Consider the following 23,599-nt stretch of genomic DNA (forward strand, 5'->3'; position numbering starts at 1 on the left):
CATAATATAGTTTTAAAAGAATTTGTAGAGTCACAATAGATATGTAGAACTAAATATGGAATGAAGAGACATGAATTGTTCTTTGTACATCTGATTTGTTCATTTTTCTCTAAATCTAACTCCTTCTAGTCTATTTTTGCCTGTTTGTGAAGATGACTGGGCTACTGCTGTAGTAAAAAGTATATAATTCTTTATATTCACTCTATCTACTATGAAATGACCAAGACTGATGTGTTCTCTAAATATCTGTCCAAAAGCACTAAGCAAAAATGTAGACCCTTGATGCCCTTGAAAAACATTGACAGTTAACCAATGTTAGTACAGGATGTCCCTAACTTACAAGTGGTTTGTGTTCTAAAAATTTATTTGTAAGTCAGTTGCTTGGGCTTTAGAATGCATTTTACGTCTATTTTTGTTTACTACTGTATCCCCAGAGCCTGAGATAGTGCTAGACACATAGTGGGCATCCAAATATTTGCTGATTGACTGGATGAAGTGACCTAAAAGTGCACTTCACTAATAATGTAATTGAACTATAATATTATTAATAATAATTAGCATTTACAGAGTACTTAGCCATTTATAAAACACATTTATATGTGCCTTATTTTGTCCTTTCTCACATTGATTCAATTTACAAATGAAGAGTCTAAGACCCCTAAATTAAAGAGAGAGCCATTTAAGCTACTTGAGAGGATTGGGTGTGAGATGAGGAACTTGAATTAAAGTGGTAACAGTGGAGGTGAGAACGAATTAGAGATAGAACCACCAGAAACCTGGTGATGGACCTGATATGGGCCTCCAACTCCTCCACTTATGCTACCACATTGCATCTAGAAATATAAGCTATAGATAAAATATCATCTATTCATACAAAATAGAGACTCAGAGAGAGTAGGAACTCATTTCTTTAGCAGTTAAGTGACTTCCTTATGTTCAGTGGTTAAGAAGAAGGACCCATTCACCTTGAAAGAAATGAGATCTCCCCAAAAAGATTACACCAAAATTGAGGGCTCCTGCCTAGCTAGCAGGAAGACTGATGTGACTAGCTAAGCAGTATCCAGCCCAAGACCCCTGCTATTGGAGTAGTTTGGATATAAAGAATTTTCTTAAGTCATTTACTCATTCTATGGCATAATCCATGTATTCAGAGGTGGATGAGACATTAAGGGGTCCTGAGACAAATCTTCAAATCTGTACACAAATCCTCTCTGTAACATCTCTCATAGAGGCTCACTCAGCCTTTGCTGAAATATTTCATGGGATGAGAAACTCAATGGATCTCACTTTGTCTTTTGGATACATCTGTTTTTTTTAAAAGTCTTTCTTTGGTCAAACTCTTGCTTTCTGAAAGCATCAGAGTCCATTTAATCCCCCTTCAAACATCTGAAGAATGCTAGCAATTCCTGAACATCCATAAATCCTCTCTCATAGGTGAAATATCCCAAGTTAATTGTTCATGATATAATGAGGTTTCTAATTGATCTCACCAGTTCTGCTCAGCTTTCTCTAAATAGGAATATCTTGACCTGAACATAATATTCTAGCTATGCTTTGACTAGAGAACACAACAAAAGGACTATTCTCTTTTGTTTGGAGCATTATTTTTCTATTAATGCAGCCTAAGACTGCATTAGCTTTTTTGGCAGTCATGATGTATTGTTGACTCACATTGAGATTACAGTCAAACGAAACCCTCAGGTCTTTTTCACATGAATGGCTGGTAAGTCACACCTCTTTGGTGGTATTACAGCTGATTTTTGAAAAGAGGAATTTATCACTATTAAGTTTAATCTCATAAGTTTTGCTCAAGAATCTTTCACACCGTTCCCTGAGTTGTCTTTCTTAAACAGTTCTGATTATGTTGTCCTTAACCCAGAAGAGCTACTGATTGATCTCCACTACCCACAGGATCAAGTCCAAACTACTTTGCACACTAGACCCTGTATAATCTGAACTGAGCCTTCAGGGTTAGCCTCATCTTCCCTCATCCCTCTCTCTTCTCCATTCCCCACCACTCCATACTCTCCAACCATTCTGAGCATTGACCTTCCTCACACATGTGCACTTTTCCATGGAATTTCCTTCTCCACCTTTCAATTATTTTTTTATACTTTAAGAGACAGCAATTTAAAAGTCCCAATCAGACTGTGAACTCCCTGAAGGCAGGAATATACTACAGTCAAGTTCAGATAATAAGAAAGAGACATAACTTACAAGTTTTATATTTTTAAGTTTTTTTGGTTTGATTTTTCAAAGAAAAGAATATTTAAACCTCTTTCTTCAAAGCTAGTTTCTCCTCCCAACTCTAGAAATGCAGGTGAGTGGGGTTTGGCTTACTTGAAATAATATTTCTTAGGGATAGGGAGTAAAAACATTGGCAGTTTATCTGAGTGAACCAGATAGCTGCACAGGTTTGTCCAGAGGCCGTGTCATAAGGTGACTGTCTTCCAAAATCACAAAAAAAACCCACCTTTGCACCCAACACAGCATTGTGAAAAGAAGCCCAGCTGGAAGCACTGCAGGAGCAGAAGCATGAGGCCCTCTATTCAATCATTTCCAATGATATCAATGAAAAACTGAACAAAATCCCCCAGTTAACCTTTACATGCACCTTCTGCTGTTTTCCAACAGGTGTTGATAGATTTGTACTTTTTCGTCTAAACTGCAACCCTATGTACCAGGCCTTTGCAGATTAGAAATAGAGCCTGTGGTTTGGGTTTGCAAAGGGATGGAGGCTACGACATTGTTCTTGTTGAGAAATTGTACTAATTAACTATCTGCCTTAGGATCTGTCATCCTAAATGGCTAACTTAACAGACATTTAGCAAGTCATCTCTCAAACATACTGTTTAGTGTGCCTGCAGACCAGGTACTCTGCCATAAAGATGCTTTAAACAACAAAAGGTAACAAATAGTTATTATAGATAATATTAACAATAATAATGCCTCAGAGTTCATATATTTGATAAACAGCTATTTAGCAGGCAACATGTTAGACGCAAGGGTAGTGTTTCTCGAAGTGTGGTCTGGACTACCTTAAGGAGCTCACAGAACAATGTGATAAACGCCATGACAGAGGTGAGCGTGTGGTAAGGGTGCACAGGTGTAAGGCACATACACAGTGCACCTAACCCAGAAGTTTGGAAAGAGTTGAAGTTTAAGGAAAGTCCTCAAGGATGAATAGGAATTATCTATCCTTTCATCCATCCATCCAAAAATATTTGAGTGACAACTTAGCTAAGTGGATGAGAGGTAGGACTTGGGGAGAGGAGCAGAAGAGAGGAGCATCTCAGGAAAAGAAAGCATGTGTGCAAGGGTCAGAGGATGAGAAAGAGCATGGCACCTTGGGGTAATACAAGTAGTTCAATAGACAGAGCTGGAGGCTGGGGTGTAAGAGGCAGTGATGAGGATGAGGCAGCGGGTATTCAGAAAGGGCCTAGCATGCCCCATTAAACAACGTGGACTACGTTATGAGGAAGCTGGAGAGTCAGTGAAGGGTTTTAAGCAGAGAAGTGACATTTTAGATTTCATAAAGATCCTTCAGAGTGTGGTATAGAGAACAGATTGGGAAGCAAGCAAGACAGAAGAGAGAGAACCTTCAGGAGAACATTGCAATAATACATAGAAATGATTTGCACCACCACTTGTAGCTGTGGGGATGGAGAGAAGCATACGTACTCAAGAGACACTGCAGTAGCAGAATGGGACAGGCCCTGGTGAATGACTGAGGCTGGGTGAAGGAGAGAAAAGAATCGAGAATGAATCTCAGTTTTCGCCTTGATGGGTCTTTCTGGGTTAGACAGTAATGCTATTTGTTTAGGTTTTTATTTTCTCAGTGAGGTAAGAGACAAACTCTTTGGCTGGGAGCAAGCAATGGGTGTGAGAAGGGGTCTTAGGGAGAGGAGAAGACACTTTGAAAGAGTCATTGCAGGAGTGAAAGGGAGCTGAGGGAAAAAGGATTTCCAGGGAAGTTTGAGGGCCAAATTCAGGCTGGAAAACATAAATTTGTAGAGGTATCTCTCAGCACAATTGTGTTATTATTTTTCCCATTGGAGTTCAGCTATTTAGCTAAAGGAGCAAGAAGGCGAACAGTAGAATTGATCTAGAATGGGGATGTGATGGACAGACAAGGGGGCAATGGAGTTGAGAGAACTGACAGAAGATTCCAGAGAGAAAATCATGGGAGCAGGCTAGGTATCATGTCCATTTTTGCAGACAAATAGATATTTGGGGGCCAGAGAAGAGATAAAAGAAGTGGTCTAATGTGACATAACTAAATTATTAAAGAGAAGAAATAAAAATTAGAAAGAAAAATGGCCAAAAGTAACAAACAGGATTGATAGAGCATGTGGGCAGGAAGGTAGTCAGGGGTTTGGGGAGCAGGAGTTGACAATTACCTTTCTGTTGTTGCAAACTATACCTCTTCACTATGTCCCCTGCCCCAGAAAGGATTCCCCAGTGGGCCTATGTTCTTCTGAACTTTGGTAATCATCAGAGAGACAGCTATTGTTACAACAGGGTGAGTGTAGTGTCCTACCCCTTTGGGTGTGTTGGGATGGTGAACATGGGTTGTTGGAGACTGAGGTGCCTAGTTCTTCTGACAGAGAAGTGGTTTATGTGGCCTCCATTTACTTTTGCTTTTTATTTGGAGGTGGGAGTGGAGTCAGAGAACCTTAGTCATTGGGACACAGGCTATGAGAAAAATGTAGGCATCAATTACCAAAGGAACTGATGGAAAGCCTCAAAGACCTCAGCAAGGTCAGTTTGGCTGAAATAAAAAGAAACACAAATTCTTAATGGAGATTAAACAGTATAAGGGAGTGATTAAATTTTCTCTCTTTGATTTAATTTTAAAACACTGAAACCTGTTTCAGTAGCTGCTGAAAGATAGAGTGTTAGCACAAATGATGTCACGCAGAAAGCATCTGAATGTTTTTCATACTTTTTTTGTTTTGTTTTAGGAACTGTGATTATGAAGTGTAAAGTAACATCGGCAAACATAGCTGATGCCTTGAAAGACTTCTGCTCCTGTCAGTTACAGGAAAGTTAGGAAGACAAGTGAAATATGACATAGAAAGAGGGTTGGTGTTTTGTTTTTGTTTGTTTGTTAACAAGACAAACTATCCAGAAAAAGAGCTTGTTTCTTAGAGATGATAAAGTGAGATGTATACAAAATGCCCAACATAATAGAAACTGGCACATTATACTGGGATCTCTAAATGATGCTTTTCTCTTCTCCTCCTTAATAGAACAACTAAACATTAATACATAAGCATTAATAAAAACATTAATATTTTTCAAGATTGTGAAAATGTAAATACTTCTACATAAATGGGATTAATTGCACAGCACCCTTGCCTTAGGTAGATGTTCTCCGTCACATTTTGCAAATTAAACTTCACAGCCCACTAAGCAGAAAAAATGTGTACAATGCTATATTTTAATTTCATTTCCAATACTGTAATAGCTTAGGGGCATTTAAAAAATGCCTTTTTAAAAAAATCATTCCAAAAAATTGCTCCTATAGCTGGAATTTTGGGTCAAAAAAAGATTAAAAGTTGGATGAGTCAAGATAAAATGGAATGTGAGGCCCTTAAAATCTGAAAGCACCTAAAATCAACATTTCTCTTTCAGCATGATATTTTCAAGGGTTATCATTCTCCTTCAATACTGTTCCCTCTCCCTTTTCTATCATCATTCACTACCTGATCAGTGCTTTCCCTTCTCCCTATTTGTTTCGGTTCATCTTTTGAAAACCTAAAGTTGCAGTTCTCATGCCTTGCCTCTGACTTTTCATTTTAGAATTTGTACCCTCTGTTTCGCCTGTAGCAAGTCAATGTTATTCGAATTCATGTTGTTGCTAAATTAAACAACCATTGAACCCGCAGATTGGTAAGACTGGTTCTTGTATAAGCCTGGGCAGTTCCAAGCGTTTTTGGTAATGGCAGCGTCAGTGGACTAACTTTGATCCTCTCCTGGGCTCAATTCTTGGACTTTCCTCTTTTCTATCCACACCCACTCCCTTGATGATCTCATCCAGTTTCATGGCTTTAAATATCATCTCTGCACTGATGACTCCCAAGTTTATATATTTAGTCCAGACCTCTCCTCTGAACTTTAAACTCACAGATCCAACTGCCTACTCGGTATTTCCACTTGGATGTCTCACAGGCAACTCATACCTAACGTGTCCACATATAAGCTCCTGGCATTCCTCCCCAAATCTGTTCCCTCTAGAGTCTTCTTCATCTCAGTAATTGGCTATCCCATTCTTCCAGGTGCTCAGGCTAAAAACATACTTACTTCTCTCTTTCTCTCATACCCTGCATCCAACCTGTCAGCAAATGCTGTTGGCTTTTATCCATAAAACTGATCCAGAACTCAACAGCTTTTTACCATTTCCACTGCTACCTTCTGTCCATGCACCATCAGATCTAGCCTGAATTATTGCAACAGCATTCTAGCTGGTCTCCCTGCTTCCCCTTTGGTCTTTCCTTAACACACAAACCAGAGAAATCCTATTAAAAATAAATTGATCATATTGCCCCTCTGCTCAAGACTCCAGTGGCTTCCAATATCATTCAGAGTAAAACTCAATGACTGTATGATAACTTATTGTCCAAACTGGGATCTCTTGGAGAGTGAAAGGGGATGCTACAAATAATTAACAGGATTTAAGTGATCTAGGTGTAAATTCGGGCCATCCTGGGCACCTACTTATGAGGCCCACATAATCTCCCACACCTCCCCATTATCCCTCTGACCTCTGACCTCACCTGTTATACTACACCTCAACCCCTCTGCTTCAGCACCAGCCTCTTCACTGTCCTATCAGTAGGAGGCAGACTTCCTCAGGGCCTTTGCTCTTCCCCTTGACATGCCCATGACTCATTTCTGCTTCCCTTCAGGTCCTTATTTAAAAGTCACAGTGAGGCTTTCCCTGGGAGCTCTGTCTAAACATTTAAAACCCCCTTCCTACTTCCTAGCCCCCTTCCCTGCTTTTTTTTTTCTTTCTTAATTTACACTTATTATTGATACTATCTAACATTCCATATATTTTACTTACTTAACTTGTTTAGCACCTTACATTTAGAATGTAAACTCAGGGGCAGCAGTTTTTGACTTTTTGCTGTGTGTCCCCAACTCCTAAAATAGTTGGCACATAGGAGACACTATATAAATATTTGTAAGAAGAATGAACGAATCATGACTAGTTTGAAAGGATACTTAGGAGTTGTGTAACATCCAACACAATTAGTAAACAGTATTATCATTTTACTGTTATTTTCATATAATTCAATTCAGCACCAGCCTCCTCACTGTCCTGAAGTATTCTCCGAATGTACTCTGGGCATTTATGCCTTGTGGGGATCTGTGCTAGGTGCAGAGGTTGGGGGTCTGGGAGCCACAGAGTGAATACAGTGAGAGAGGAGACAAAGTTCCTCAAGAAGTGAACACTGTAGGAATAGAAGAGATGGGGGACATGATATTATAGTTACATGTGAGTGACCAGAGTGCATGGGAGTGCAGATGAGAAAGAGATTACATTCAGTGACTTTTCAGACAATTCTGATTACTGATCAGAAGCAGCAACTTCCATATTCTCTGGCATGATTCATTTTCCTCATCTTCCAGAGCCCCCAGCCTGTAATACTCCCAGTCTGGTTTGTGTTCTCCACTCCTTGGTAGGAAGTTACCTTGTATGCCCAGATATACCTGACCTTCAGGTGTCTGTTCCTCACTGTCTGGCCTTAATTTTTCAATATGAATCATCAGTTACTAACTCAGCATTTTGCAATCTGATCTCTCAAAGTTTCCAGAAAATTACAACCAAATACTGGCAAAGTTAAACCATCAAATAGAACAAATAGGAAGCAAGCAGATGCTAAACAGATTTTTTTTAATAGCCAGAAAGAAGGTATTTGGTGGGGGGGGTATTCACCCATTGAAATCAATAAATCAAAGTTTATTGATTTAATCTCTGGGTTTGTTCAAATTTTTAATGCAGCTCCTTTGAATAATTTTACTTGATAACCATCCTGTGGGTTTTCCTTAAACTAAAGCCATTTTTTTTTAATGTGCTGTTATAAGTCTCTAGCCCCACCCCTACAGGAAGGGAGTAGCCCCAGGGTGTGGATAATTGAAACACTCTAAACAAATATATACAACATTTTATTTTCAAAAAAGTTCAACAAAATTAGAGCTGAGAATATGCTTCAAAGCATAACATTAATAACTTAGAAGAATTACTTAAAGCAGTTACCAACTAGATAAAAAGTATTTCCCTTCCACCCAACAAACAAATCAATCAAATAAAAAGTATGCTAAATGGTACTGAAGGACTGTAATACTCATTCCCATATAGTTTATTTTAAATGATCTTGGGTAACATTAAGTGCAAAGAATCTTTACTTGTTATTTTTCTATCTAATGTAAAAAAAATTGACTTTATTATGCAAAGTTCACATACCCATATTACAAATTATCAATTAAACTGTAAGTTTTACAGTTTAATAATTACCAGAGCAATTTAGTTTTAGTTTTGTTTTGTTTTTAATTTTGGAGTTATAGTAAAACCTAATCATATAAATAATTTTAAGGCAAGCTAATCATCCCAGCTCTGGCACAAGTTAGCTCATTACTTACTTACTCTGACCAAGTTACTCTGACTCACTAAGTCTCAGGTACTTTGTCTGTAAAATGGGGTCAATACTGGTACCCAACTAACAGGGTTCTTGTGAAAATAAGGGATGCAGAGGACTCTACAGAATGCCTGGCAGATGGGAAAGCTTCAGTAGATAAGAGCTGCCACTGTGACTCATGACTGATGCTGCTGAAAAAATAGGCATGAGCACATTTCAATGATTGAAGAAAACAAGTAGCTAACCAAAGAATAGTGTTTAGAAAGCATTTCTACTCATGTATTACTTTGTTTTATCTTTTTAGTTTAAAAATCCTAAATATTGTTTAGGACATTATACATATAAATACCTGTAAAAACCTGATTAATTTATCATTTTCTGCACATTTGTTCCACACTGACTTTATCACAAGGTACTAAAATATAATCCTTTTCAATGGCCTAAAGAGACAAACAGATACTCAGATCTTGCAAAGCATATTATTTTCACAACATACTTGGGGAATTAATCATGCACTACCTCATATTATTTAATCAATCAGTCCATAAATTATCACATTTAATCTCTTACCCACTGGACTGTAAGGATTACGAAGGAAAGGAATGTATATAGTTTTTGTATCTTTCACACTACACAGCTTGGTACAAAGGAATTTCAAACTAGTATAGTGGAAACAGCACTGGGCTAGAAGTCAGGAAACACGAATTTCAGCTGAGTAATTGTAGACAAGTCACTTAACTCTCTTCAGGCTTCAGATTACTCATCAGTCATGTGCTTTTCCATCAATGACATTCAGGTTCCTTTTCAAATGCTCTCATTTTAAGAAACACTACTAGGGCTTCCCTGGTGGTGCAGTGGTTGAGAATCTGCCTGCCAATGCAGGGGACACGGGTTCGAGCCCTGGTCCGGGAAGATCCCACATGCTGCAGAGCGACTAGGCCCGTGAGCCACAATTGCTGAGCCTGCGCGTCTGAAGCCTGTGTTCCACAACAAGAGAGGCCGCGATAGTGAGAGGCCTGTGCACCGTGATGAAGAGTGGCCCCCACTTGCCGCAACTAGAGAAAGCCCTCGCACAGAAACGAAGACCCAACACAGCCATAAATAAATAAATTAATTAATTAATTAAAAAAAAAAAAAAAAAAGAAACACTACTAGCAAGAGGGATTTTTACCAGTGTTTGTCATTTTAATACACAACTTCATTTTTCCATATCAACAGGTTGAAAGAAATGGGACCCTTAAGTATAGATTTTGTTCACTCATGAAAACTTGCCAGGAACTCAGAGTTCTTGTCACTGTCTGTTCCATCAAACACAAATCCTTCAACCTGTTTTAAAAACAGCAAGCCCTCCCCTGCCAGCATTCCCCATTCCCTACCCTGTTTTATTTTCTCCTTACTACTTATCACACTCTGGCATACTGTATATTTTACTTAGTTATTTGTTCTCTATCTCTCCCTTCCCCACCCCCATTCCCAGTACCATGCCAAGCACCACGTCTGCCTGTGCCTTTTTTAAAAAAAAATGGAGGTATATTTGAAAATTAAGAATTGTATATATTTAAGGTATACAATTTGATGATTTGATATACACAAATATTGTGAAATAATCACCACATTCAGGCTAACATTTCCATCACCTCAGATAGTCACCACTTTTCGGTATGTGTGGTGAGAACACTCAAGATCCACCCTCCTAGCAAATTTCAAGTACACAATATTGTTAATTATAGTCATACTGTTGTACATTAGATCTCCAGAACTTGTTCATCTTGCATAACTGAAACTTCCCCTTGAACAACATCTCCCCCCATCTGTGCCTTTTACCAGGATTTTGGGAGCACTTAATACCTCCACCCCAGCATTTCCCAAGTTGTGCTCTGAGGATCTCTAGAGTTCTGAAAGATAGTAATCGAAGTTCTGCAAAAAGAGGGTTGCATGGGCAAATAAGTTTGGGAATGTCCCATCCTATACTTCCCACTTGGAGACAGAGGACACATAATGAGAATATTTATAAATGTCTTATAAATGTATAAATTTATAAGTCTTATAAATGTCTTATAAAATACTTATAAATGTCTAATTTTGTTAAACCCAGTCAGTGTTTCCCAATCTGGTTTGGCCATGGAAACTTTTATTCCCAGAACACCACTGACATCTCAGAGGACATTCCTGCTCAGGAGAAAGCCATCTGGCAAATTCTTTCTTACCTTCATGTCACATACAAATGAATAGCAAATGTGAGAGAGTGAGCGAGGAGAAAGGCAGATAGCTCTTTGCTAGCAATTCTTAGAGGTAATGGAGAGAGAACATGGTTTTATGAAACAAATACTATACTTAAAGTCAGAAGACTTTGATTTAGTCCTAGCGCTGCCACATAACTAACTAACTGTATGTCGTTGGGCAAATCGCCCTACCTCTGAGCCTCAATCTCCTCTCCTGTAAAGGAGACACATTTTAGGATAACCATATCCTATTCTTTGAAACTGCTGACCAGTTTAGAAAGTTTCTGTGTAGTAGATTTGACTTGGATTTAAAAAGTATTTAAATTTAAAAATTATTCTTGGATTTAAAAAGTATTCTTCTGGGGCTTCCCTGGTGGCGCAGTGGTTGAGAATCTGCCTGCCAATGCAGGGGACACGGGTTCGAGCCCTGGTCTGGGAAGATCCCACATGCCACGGAGCAACTAAGCCCGTGAGCCACAATTACTGAGCCTGCGCGTCTGGAGCCTGTGCTCCGCAACCAGAGAGGCCGCGATAGTGAGAGACCCGCGCACCGCGATGAAGAGTGGCCCCCACTTGCCGCAACTAGAGAAAGCCCTTGCACAGAAACGAAGACCCAACACAGCCATAAATAAATAAATAAATAAATAAATAATTAAAAAAAAAAAAAAAAAGTATTCTTCTGGGTGGATTTTTCAGGCCTATATTTTTAAAGTCCTCTTTCAGATGACTGGTGCCTTCCACTCTGAAGATGGGCGTATCTGATTTCTTAGATATGAAACTACAGGACTCTCTAGGGCCCTAAAAGCCCAAAGAAATATTTTAGAATGAACAATGGAAACAAATTAAGTCTGGGATATATTTATATTAGTCTGAGTAGTAGGATAATACCTAGAGAAAGCCTGAGAAGTCTTATATAGAATGGAGGAAGGGCTTCCCTGGTGGCGCAGTGGTTAAGAATCCGCCTGCCAATGCAGGGGACATGGGTTCGAGCCCTGGCCCGGGCAGATCCCACATGCCGCGGAGCAACTAAGCCCGTGTGCCACAACTACTGAAGCCTGCGCGCCGTGCTCCGCAATAAGAGAAGCCACTGCAATGAGAAGCCCGCGCACCGCAACGAAGACCCAACGCGGCCAAAAATAAAAATAAATAAAATAAATTTTAAAAAAAGAAGAATGGAGGAAGATACAGGTCTATAGTATTATAAATAAGGAGTAAATGAAATTTGAGACTACTTATTTGATGCTAGATTAATTGGCTTATTTTTCTGATCACTCAATTTTCAAAGAGAGTGATTGAGGATACAGGGTTGTACTGAAAAATTAATTTGTAGCTCAGCACTAATTTATATTCCAAAGCAACATACGAGAGGTAGATAATAATCATTCCCTAGGGGGCTTCGTCTGGTCCTTACCTTTGAGGAAGACTCTCTAACTCAGGAGGGAAAGATTCGTTCCCAAACCTGTCTCTGAAGGGAAGAAATTCTATGATGGTTTAATGTACACTTGCAAATAATGCTCTAGAGAGAACTAGGTGGCACTTGATGTTTTTCTTGCCATTGAAATATGTTTGCTGAGGTAACAACTACAGTAAAAAAAATTTTTAACTGGATATAAAAGGTGACTGCACATTGAAAGATCTATCTAACGTAAATTTTTGTCTCTGCTTGAAATTTGATGTAAGCATTGATGACAATAAGTAGTTTGGCTTTAAAGAAGACAAGATTTTGCTCTGCTATAGGTTAAATAAATGTTACTTTAGTCATCTCTAAGTAATTGCTGGGCCATTGTAATACATTCAATATGATATTTGCTAAGCAAGCATGCCTGCCATCTGGTTACTGAAACTCTATTTTTGCTACTTCATAGGTACACATGGCCCAGTAGCACTGAGATGTAGGGAACTGATAGGAGCCTGTGGATCAATTCCAAAGCAATCTGAGAGCTCAAGCCATTCATTTGTTTGCAACACAAAGTGTTCTCCACAGAAGAAAACAATGAGTCTAACTTATCTGTCTCTTTCCTGTCCTGGTATCTTTAAAAATGTCCATCATGACAGGGTGCATGCAGGTTTACAATATTAAGCCAACTTTAGAGAAGAATGGAAAGAAGACTAAGAATGGAAAATAGTCTGTGTGCTGCTTGTACCACATCCTGCTTGGCTCTGGTGCCAGCAGCTCTGTTCCTGGTCTGAGGAGTGTACACAGAAGAAGTAGCTGGGTAACAACGGCAAAAGTCCATATGGGTCTATGGTAGGAGGGAGAAGAAGTTTCCACACCAGTCCTTCCATCAAGTCCCTGGCAAGCACCCCTGTCCCCCAAACCAAAGACAGAATTAGCAGCACTGAGTACAATGCCTGACACACATAGTAGGGGTTCAGTGAATGTTTACTAAATATAATCATCTGGGAAGACTGTGAATAGTAATATAAATGACTGCTAGAAGAATGATTATCTTAGTCTCTGTAGCCATTGTAATACACGCATTGGATATATGCTTAACACCTGGTCCAGGCTTTCTCAACTTTGACACTATTGACATTTTGAGCTAATAATTCTTTGTTGGGAACAGTAGTGGGAGGGATGCTATCTTGCCCACTGTAGGAGGCTTAGTGGCATCTCTGGCCTCCATCCACTAGATGCCAACAGTGTCCCTCTCCCCAGCAAAAATGTCCCCCTCGTGATGGGGGGGTAACAAAATCACTCCTTGTTGAGAACCACTTATCTACTCTGTGTGTTTGTGTCATGTACTAGAATTAGAAATACTATACTCTCTCTTCTCTTTTTTTCTGCATTGGTATTTCTTGATCTACACGTTGGAGGTATTTTATTCTTTTAATCTGCTTTCTCTCAATTGCCTCTAAATTCCATGTTTTCACATATCTCAGTGGGGGAGGGCTTTCTAGGTACATCTGTGCAAGTTAAAAAAGACATGTTTCCCCCTTAGGAGAGGGGAAATATGAAACAAAGAGTAAACATTCCATACAGAAATTGGACTAGTAGCTAAGGAGGCTGTTTTGCAGAATGATATTGAGATGGTCTTGCGCCCAGGATAGACCCAAGACCCTAAGCTGCAACTGATGTCTATGTGTGTCCAAAAAGAATTTCTGCATCTTAAAAGAAACTACCTTCGTTTGTTTGCTATGCACTCTTGCAATCTTAACAGTAAAACTCCTCTGTTATATAAAAGTATCCTTCTGACAAACATATTTTTTTCTCCCTTGGCTTTGTTTTTATTTACTTCCTATTTATGGTAAAAGTTTCAGGAAGATACCAGCATGGGCTCCAGGAATAGGCTGTCTCAGTAGCTCTTGCCTCTTCAGAAGCACAGTAAGCAGTCCTGCTAACTGAAGAAATCAGTAGCCTTTTAAACCTCTAAGGTAAAATGATAATGTTGCATATTTACTCTTTCTTAAAATGAAAAAAATTAAAATCTTAGAAATCTGACTTAAACCTAGCCAGTGGGCAACCTGCTTGAAAATGACTACACATCCATGTCTAAGGGTGAGAAATAATTTATGACAAATAAAGCTCATGAAAAATTCTAATTTCATTCATGTTGCTACAAGTATACCTTCATGCTTTAAAAAAAATGTGGGCTGGTAACATTTTTCTACCTTACTTACAGTGTAGAGTTAAACATGTGCCCTTACCTCTCCTCCAGTGCACGGGAAAGGATTGGAGTATCTAGAAGTGCAAATAGCTCCCTTCTTGACAATATCATCTTCTAGGCCAAATGTAGCCGAGCAGTTAGTTGCAAAGTACTTGTAAGGCTTCCATGTCTTCCCAAAGTCCTGGGACCGGTCCAGCACCATGGCTGCCGGCCTGGGGGACTTGAACACCATAATCAGATGAGTGAAGTAGAATTCAGCTTCCAGGTCTAACTGGATCTTTTCTCTGTGCACATCCTCAGCAGACTGCCACCACGTGCGAGGAAACCTGAAGGATGAGTCTGCCATGGCAGCTGGCAGGTGAGCCAGGTGAGGCTGGGCAGCATTGCATTTGTCACATTTGGGCTGCTGACAAGTCAGATCAGTGTTCTCACTATAGAAGCAGTACAGTTCAGTGACGTTCTGACCACAGGTGGTGTCTGCCCAGAGTTTTCTTCCTAAAGCCAAATTTCCCATGCGAGGGTTACAGGCTTTTTCACAGCGGGAACTCACTCCAGCCACTCCACTCAGTCCTAGAGATGGGACAGCATATGTTATTCAAGACAAACCCATCTGGAAACCTCTTTTGGCCACCTAGTCATCCTCAACAGTCGAGTTATCCCCATATTGCCCCAAGGCTTTCAGTAAAGAGGAAATGCTACCAAACTTGAGCATGAATACTGTTCTGCATTTATACTATTTGCATATGCAAGTGTGTGAATGTGCATGTGTGTGTGTGAGTGTGTGCCTGCGTGCCCGTTTCATGTAAAATTCACATAGAAGAAAATAAAATCACTTTGGGTGAAGGGCGAGAGGAAGGAAAGTGGAAACATTGGGTAAAGATAATGGGCCTAAAGATAATGGGACTGCTTTCTAACAGTCTCTATTTTTGAAATACACTCGTTTGCTTTTGAAGTCATGACATAAATAATACCAAAAACCAACAATGTTTTTAAGATCACTCAATTTAGTCTTTCAAATATAATTTGAGTCTTTAGCATTATCTAACATGTTTATGAGAATGCATTAAGGAGGAAATGTAGAATTCTACTATATTTTTAAGATGAAAACATGAAAGGACCAATTCCCTAAGAAAATCAATATGAGATATTGGTATACAATGGGATCTCATTTAGGGAGACAAAGCTAGAGACCATTGGAGCTAAGATGTGCAATATCTATTTTTAATATTAAGTAAATGTAACTAAGAAAAAACCCTCTAAACTGCCAAATGACAGAAAAGCTTATTTGACATGCTCTCTGCCTCTTGAGTGCTTCTACCTATGACAGGTTCTATAGTAGTTACCTGTTTGCTTAACAGGAGAATGTTTACAGTCTGGCAGCCACTAACAGGACCTTTAAACATAATCTGTGAACTAAAACACCCTCCTAAAGAAACATGCGCTTCCACCCAAACAAAGGTCCAACAGACTTTAATGTTTCAAAATTACTTAAAATGATAAACATTATACACCTACTAACATCCTGACTACATAATATAATACTTAATTTGGGCTTGTCATTTTAATTATGAATACCTGAAGCAAAATTATCTATTTTAAAAGTTAAAACAGAGAGGGAAAAAAAGGAAAAAGAAGTCAAACCCCAAATTCCGGCTAATTGCACATTTCTGCTTCTTAAGAGGGAGCATCTCTGAATTGTTATCACTATACTGTTGGAGAAGCCAAATGACAGCTTAGACTAAAAGAGAGACATTTCACACACTCACTGACTATCACGAGCCTCACGAGCCTTATGGTTCTTTGCAACCATAAGAAAGGGCTTCCTTAGGCATATTTTTTAAATGTCAAATTCAAGTGTGTGTTATGCCTGGACTCTGTTTGCCACTTTTCTGATTAGCTGGGGCAACAGTTGCTTGTGGCCAGGATCACCCAAACACACAGTGTGCTATGACTCACCTGTAAAGCATTTCAGGGAAAATCATATACTGCCCGTACAAGTATTTTTGACTTGAAACACTTGCCTTGTGATATTTATTTACAACCTCTTGATTGCTTGCATGTTTTTGCCATAACACGGTTTGAAAAGGGAAAGGTTTATTAAAGTTCACTTTGTGGTTGGGGGAGCATGCACAAGTGCATGCAGGGGTGCATAAGTAGCAAGAATTAAAGTAAAAGCTTAGACCTTTAATGGCTCCTCGGGAAAAGTACTGAATAATTTTAGATGCCCCTCCCCACAAACTAGGAAGAAATCCAGAAAAGACGAGCCAGATGAGTAATCGGTGGACACAATACTTAGAGATCCCTAAAGAAGTGACCATCCAAGTATAGCAAGGATGCTCCTAGGAGTCCGACGCGTTTGGGATGCAGACTCTAAAGCCTGGCTTTTACTTCATGCTAGCGTCTCTGAGGGCTGAGTGGATGAAACCGAAGGGAAGGGAGAAGTGTGCCAATGCTCTCTCTCCACCAGTCCGTCCCTCCAGCCCACACTCCCCTTTCTGGAGCAAGCGAGATGCGTTTGAGAGACCTAGTGGCCAAAGAGTCCCTCACTTTCTTTCCCCCTTACACCCTGAACCGCACTTACGCCTAACTGGAAACCAGGTGACCTGCAAGAGGAGGGAGAGGAGCAAAAGGGGTTCCCGAATTTAGAAACGGCAAGCTAGGAACGGGTGGCCAAGGGCAGCCCAAGGCAGCCGGGATGGGAGTGGGAGGGAGAGCGCATCTGACGACGCCTCTACCGGTCGTCCAGTTACCGAGACAGGAAGCAGACCCGCCTCCGACCTCCCGCGGAGCCTCGGCCAGGGTACCAATTCCCCAAGGGCGGCAAGCCGGCTCCGTGCAACCCGGGGCGATCACTACCTATCGTCCCAGCCCGGGGTCTCACTGAGTTCTAGCCACTGCCCAGGGAGAGGCCACTCACCCCGCCCCAGGTGTCCCTACCTGGCTCCCTAGTACGCAGCATGAGGTCGGGGACGACGGCGATCGCTCTCAACAAGAGGGCGGCCCCGGCCCACGCGCGCCCAGGGTCGCTGGGCCACCCCTCCCCATCATTCCTCAGGCCATGAAGTGCCTGGGGATGGCGAGCTTGGTCCTTTGTTCCCTCACAAAATGGAAAGGCAGTTTTTTACAAGTCCAAACCGAGAAAAAAACCAAGGTCGCGCTATCTCCGGCAGGGCGCACCCAGGATATCGGGTTATCCAAAGGCATGTGTATCCCAGTTGCAAAAAAAAATTCAGTATTTTAAACTGCTGAGACCCGGGGAAAGGAGGCGGAACATGGCCACTCATTTCATCCTTGGGAGCTGAGCTCGGCGCTCTCAGCCTGCACTCGCCTGCACCCCCGAGTCCCGAGGTGGGGAACACAAGGGGCGAAGGAAGGGGGTTGGGGGCCCGGCAGCGTCACCACCCACCTGCGGCCACCGCGGAGCAGCCCCAGAGCAGCAGCAGCCGCGCGCAGCTCCCCATGGCCGGGAGGAGCCGGGAGGACCCGGGCCGGGCGGGTGCGGGAGGGAGTCGAGCCCTCGCGGCTGCGGGATGAAGCGCCAGCAGTCCTCGGGAGGAACCGGGGCTCTTTATTTCTTCCTCCTCCTGGGGCGCCAGGCTCGGTCAGTGGGCGCCGGCGGCAGGGAGCTGCGGGCTGGGGCCGCGCCGGGTGGTGGCGTGACCCTCGCGCACCGGCCTGGAGGGGCGCGGGCACCTCGGGGGCGGCGGGAGCCCCGGCACCATAGCCCGCCTGGCCGCGCTGCCCCGCGGAGCGGTCCTGCGGGCTCCTCCGCCGCTAGCCCGGGGCTCGGCGCCCGCAGCAACCGCTGAACTTTGCGAGACCTTTCACTTCCCGGCCGCCTCCGCCGCCGCCGCCGCCGCCGCCGCCGCCGCCACCGCCTCCTGGGCGTCCTCCTCCGCTTTTACCACGTCCTCTTGCTGCTGCGTCTCGGTCCCGTCCTTCTCCATGGGCAGTTCCATGGGATGCATTTTTATTGCACCGACACTGCGGCGCTCCGGTGCCAGCCCTCCTCCCCTCGCACCTCCACCCCTTCCTCCCGCCCGCCCCCCGCGCTCGCTTGACAGCCTGGGCGCAGTAGCCCGCGCGGTCGTGTTGCCGCCGCCGCCGCCCGGGGAGGGATCCTCTCGCCCGACCAGCCGCCCCCGCTGCCTCGCTGCCAGCTCCACCCGCCCGCCTCAGCCCCCGCGCGCGTCCGTCACCTCGCACCCCAGCTTCCCTCGTGCCCCTCCCGTCTCTTGCCCTGCATCTCTCTGGGTGACCCCCCCGGTGCCCTCCAGCACCCACAGGCCTCCTCTGGAAGCAGTCTCCCACCTTCTCCCGGAACATTCCAGAGAGCAGTTGACTCCCTCTTGATCAGGTCAGGGCATGCCAAGGGGCTTAAAAAACCGCGAAACAGGCTAGCTCTTACTTCCCACATCCCCCAACAAAAACAAGCCCTCCTCTTCTCCCGCCACCCCTTCTCCCAGAGTCTAACGACCCAGGGATGGAACCCCTCATCCAGTCCGGGGTCAAGGGCAAGGGAGAGCTCATTAACTGCTAAGTGGCATTCGCCGCTTCTCTGCTGACTTTCGGGGGGTGGGGGAGGGCATCTTGGCTAAACAATCAATGCTTACTTTATCCGAGGTGTATCCGTTTTGATGTAAAACGTGTTCCCTAATTCAAACTCAAGGTGCTAAAAGAAAAGGGTCACAGGATTAGCTAGTGCCCAGTTTAAGAACATCCTTGTCTAGGGGCAGGGGCACGACAAAGACAACCTCTTTGATCCTTCCAAGCACTCTCACTCCAGTTGTGCTGCGAAACAATAATGTTGTGTAATAATGTATGGGGAACAATTTAGTAGCGACGGCAAGCAGCTAATTGTGGATAGGATTGCTCAGGGCTGCTGCTTATGGAAGACGATTACACAGCCCTTGAGTCTGGGACTTTTGCAAGTTCTATGAAGATATAATTCTACGTATACATCCAGGAAAATTGGTTGAAGTTAAGTAGAAAGCAGTTTTTTATTGCAGTGTTCATTTTGTGCCTTTAAATATTTTCCAGAAAATTATCTACTTTACAGATACCATTCAGTTGTGTGTATTACTGATGATGACAATTCAGAGCTTTGGGACATACGTAGATATTATTTATGACTCAGCTGGGGGCATGTAAGACGTTTATATCTCCCAGGAGGGAATGGGGCAAGGTCAGCGTCATCCATTGGGGAGACATTTAAATTATTCTGGCCAACACTGGGAAGTGGCAAAAGGTGTGGAACAGCCACTTATGTAACACTTTAGAAAATAAACCCTCTGAATTTTTCAAATATTGGCAATGTTAGGGCTTTCTTCATATCTTATAGACATGCTCCCAATGAAGTCAGTGAAACACGTCTCCAAATTATTCTTCTTACCAAATAAATGATAGGAAATTATAACAACCAAAGGCTCTTAGCACCAGTATTAACCTAATTAACAAAGCAAATCTTAAAAAAAAGAAAGAAAATGCACTTTTATTACTAACTTCTGATTCTACTATATTGAGGCAGAACTCCATTTCTCATTACAAGTGTTAGGGGCATAATATCTGCACCAATCCTGCCTGATAATATACTTCCTTGATTGCTCTGTAACTGGTTCCTGTTTCCTTTAACAAGAGAGTAAGTGCCTTAATGGTCAAGCAGTCTTTATACTTAATCTATATAAAACATTATTATGTTTTTCTTTTATTCTTAACTGAGAACACCTGCTAGATATATAATAAATTTTCATTAAATGTTTTTGACTGAGTAATGTTAAAACTATTACTATATACTAAGAGCAGGGATTAAGAAGAAAACCAGTGAAATCAGAATGATTCTCCATATTCTAAAGAAATCTGTACGTTTATACCAAGATGAAGCAGCTCAGGAGAGAAAAGTAATTAGCATTCTAATAAATTTCATTTGGTTGTATAGTCTAATTTAGTTATAAATTCTACTTGCATTAAAAAAAATTTTTTTTTCTTTTTTCTTTTTTTCTATTTTCATTTTGAAGAAACTATACAGGAAAAGTTTACCTACCTAAGGAAAATCTTGCTCAGTGATAAGCATATATTGCCTATGATTAAGTGTTTTTGAAAATTTTAGTAATGAGTTTAGAATTTTTTTAAAAAATGATGAATTAGTAGGAAGCTTAGCATGGAATTTGATAACCAGTTTTCAGAAGCCACGTAATTGACAAATCTAGACTACTCCTGAGAACTTGAAAGAAAGATAAAAGGGCCTTTAAGAACTAAAATAGGTGGCAAAAAGTCCATGCACCAAATACATTATTCACAGGAGAGCTCTTTAGGTCTTCACTTAAATTATTCATGCAATGTTAATAAGTTTGGTTATGCTGTTATCCTAGACCATAGCATATTAGAAGTAACAAAGTAGAATGAAGCAGAATCCTGTTAAAACAAGGAATGAGTTGCAAAGTGGTAAGAAAAAAGTAGCCATAAGGTCCAAAAACCCCACAGCCATCTGAAGAATTTTAGTTTAGAGGCAAAGCACCAAAAGGCTGCAAAGATATCACTCTAGTATAACTTAGTACAGTAAATGAGGTTTCTAATGGATCATGGGATTATTTAGCATCAAAAGGAACCTTAGGGGTCTTTGAGGCCAACTTCTTACCCCATCATGAATCCTCTCCACAAAATCTCTGTCCAATGGTCATCCAGTTTCTGTTCTAGAAACCTCAGTAAACAAAAGCCTCAAAAGCAGCCCTTTTCATTTTTGGTACTATTTTGTTTAACTGTGACATCTTTCTTCTTAAAATTCTACCTATGTTTACAGTTTAGTTGTCTGCAACAATACAGAATAGGTCCAATCTCTTTTCTAATAGGTATTTGAAGATTTGAAGTCAAGTTTTATTGCTCCTCCTAACTATTCTCTTCTTCAAGTGTTTAATTGCCCATGTAGCATGATTTCCAAACCTTTAACCATCTTATTCACCCCTTTTCAGATATACTACAGTTTGTCAATGTTGCTTTTATACTGTGCACCTAGAACTCAACTCCAGGTTTGTCTGAATCGGTGTAGAATAAAACTGAACTAGTAGTTCCTTTAACTTAGGTCTAGGGCTTATATTTCATTAGCCTAAAAATGTATTAGAAGCTTTATGATGTCAGCTGATATTATGCTTGAAGCAAACTAAAATCCCCTTTTTATATATTGATGTCTTAAAGAGTCATTAATAAAACATAAAACATGTTTTGTTTAGCAGAAGGAAAGAGTTCCACTAAAATACATTGCAGATAGCAAGCATTCAATAAATATTAAGGAAAAAAAGCAACAAATTCAAAATGCTAAATTTGAAAAATGGTTAAATTTTTAAAAGGAAACTGTTACTCCTGAATGGGATAAGTATCTATTTTCGAAAAAATCATCACTTCTATGGAAAATTTGATTCAATAACACAGTATACATTGGTATTACTATACATTTCCAAGGAAAGGAGGGACTTTGAAATAGTGATATTTTTAGTATACTTATTATCTTTCCTCCATGGAACTATAAACATTATCTCATTTATCCTGGAAGCATCAATGTGTGGGAAGGAACAGGTATAATTTTGCACATTTTCAGAGAGAGAAAATGATGTGAAAGATATAAATGCCAAATTAAGATCATCCAATAAATATACACCAGAGATAGGACATGGGTTTCCAGATTTGTTTGTTTGTTTGTTTGTTTTAATTATTGCTTATCCATCAGTTTTCCATGAGTACAATCTTCTCTTTTTGAACTAGAAGACTTTTAGGAGAAAATGAAATGGAGAATTGTTTCCATCGAAATAATCCTATATTTTGTTTTCTACCTGGTCTATGCCCTTCAAATGCCCTTTAAAAACACCGTCCTGGGAATTTCCTTAAGCTTTAATCTAAGCCTCCTGCCACTGGCACTGTGTTTCTTATTTCATCTGCTTCCTGGCTACAGCTGCTCATTCCTAGGAAGGGAGTAAGAGCCTTTGAAAATACATGTGCTCTTCCAGGAAGGTAAGCAGTACTTTCCTTAAAAAAAAAAAAAATGCACACATGCTCTCTCATGTTCAAATTAATTATATGGAGTCTAGAAAGTTCAAACAAACAAGAACAGTTCTGTTGTTGTTACAGAGATAGCTACTCTGGACAACACTGTATTGACACAAATTTTAAACATTTTCTCTTCAAAATAGCTCTTAGCTAAAACTTTCTATACATATTGCTATTTCTGACATTAATGAAAAGATGCTCAGAGACAAATAACTACTTTTTTAAACGTAGGGAAATAGATAAAGAAACAGTCTACCAAAGGCCTCATGAGGATGAAAGAACAGTAAGCAATATGGGTAATTTCTCTTATTTATATCTTTTATATAGCAGTATAGTAATTAGGAACATGGACTATGGGGTCTGACTCCCCATATTTTAAGCCTGGCTCTGCCACCTGCTAGCTGTGTGAGTGTGGGCAAGTTATTTAACCTCTTGGTGCAACCATTTCCTTATTTGCTGTATGGAAATAATAACAGAATCTAATTAATAAGGTTATTATGAATATTAAATGAGTTTATATTTATGAAATGGTAGAAAAGAGCAAGACACATTGGAAGCACTTTAAGTTTTGTTAAATACATAATACAGTAAAGTACACATCCATCAAGTACATACAATCTCTTTTGACCTGCCGTAGAATTCCATCTTCAAGTTATATATGGATATTTAATAGGCAGAAATGAAATCGTTGCCCTGGCTTAATTTTAAATGCTGTTTTAGCTGTATAAAAGGCACTGCACAGGAGATGAAAGTATGAAGCAACAAATCTTTTTTAACTAGAGGGAAAGAGGGATTGGCACTGATGGAGCAGCTGCAATTTACCAGGCACAATGTTGAATACTTCATAATTCTCACAGCAACTTTCTATGGTTAGGTTGTCAACCACTTGATGAGAAAACTGAAGCTCATAGAAGTTAAATATCTGAGCCAAGGTCAAACAGCTAAGTAAACCGACTATGCAGGATTTGAACCCCCAGTGTGTCTGACTTTAAGCACAGTATTCTTTCCGTTTCCTCTTTCAAGAGAGGTGGCATAGCAAGTCAGTTAAAGAAAGGGTGTGAGACTAGATTGCCAATTTCCTCATTGGTAA

General features: G+C 40.8%; 1 protein-coding gene across 2 annotated transcripts in view; it reads right to left on the reverse strand.

Moving 5' to 3' along the window:
• The window catches only part of NTN4 (netrin 4), a 110,702-nt gene extending 92,233 nt beyond the window's left edge, over window positions 1–18,469 (reverse strand). For both annotated transcript variants that reach the window (XM_036867214.1, XM_036867212.1), the window contains exons 1-2: window positions 17,882–18,469; window positions 14,516–15,045 (exon numbers count right to left, since the gene is read on the reverse strand). In XM_036867214.1, coding sequence (XP_036723109.1) covers window positions 14,516–15,045; window positions 17,882–17,936 — 585 coding nt within the window. In that variant the 5' untranslated portion in view covers window positions 17,937–18,469. The remainder of the gene's footprint in view (window positions 1–14,515; window positions 15,046–17,881) is intronic.
• Between the last annotated feature and the right edge of the window lie 5,130 nt (window positions 18,470–23,599).

This window comes from Balaenoptera musculus, chromosome 10, assembly GCF_009873245.2.
Source record: "Balaenoptera musculus isolate JJ_BM4_2016_0621 chromosome 10, mBalMus1.pri.v3, whole genome shotgun sequence".
Taxonomy (NCBI): domain Eukaryota; kingdom Metazoa; phylum Chordata; class Mammalia; order Artiodactyla; family Balaenopteridae; genus Balaenoptera; species Balaenoptera musculus.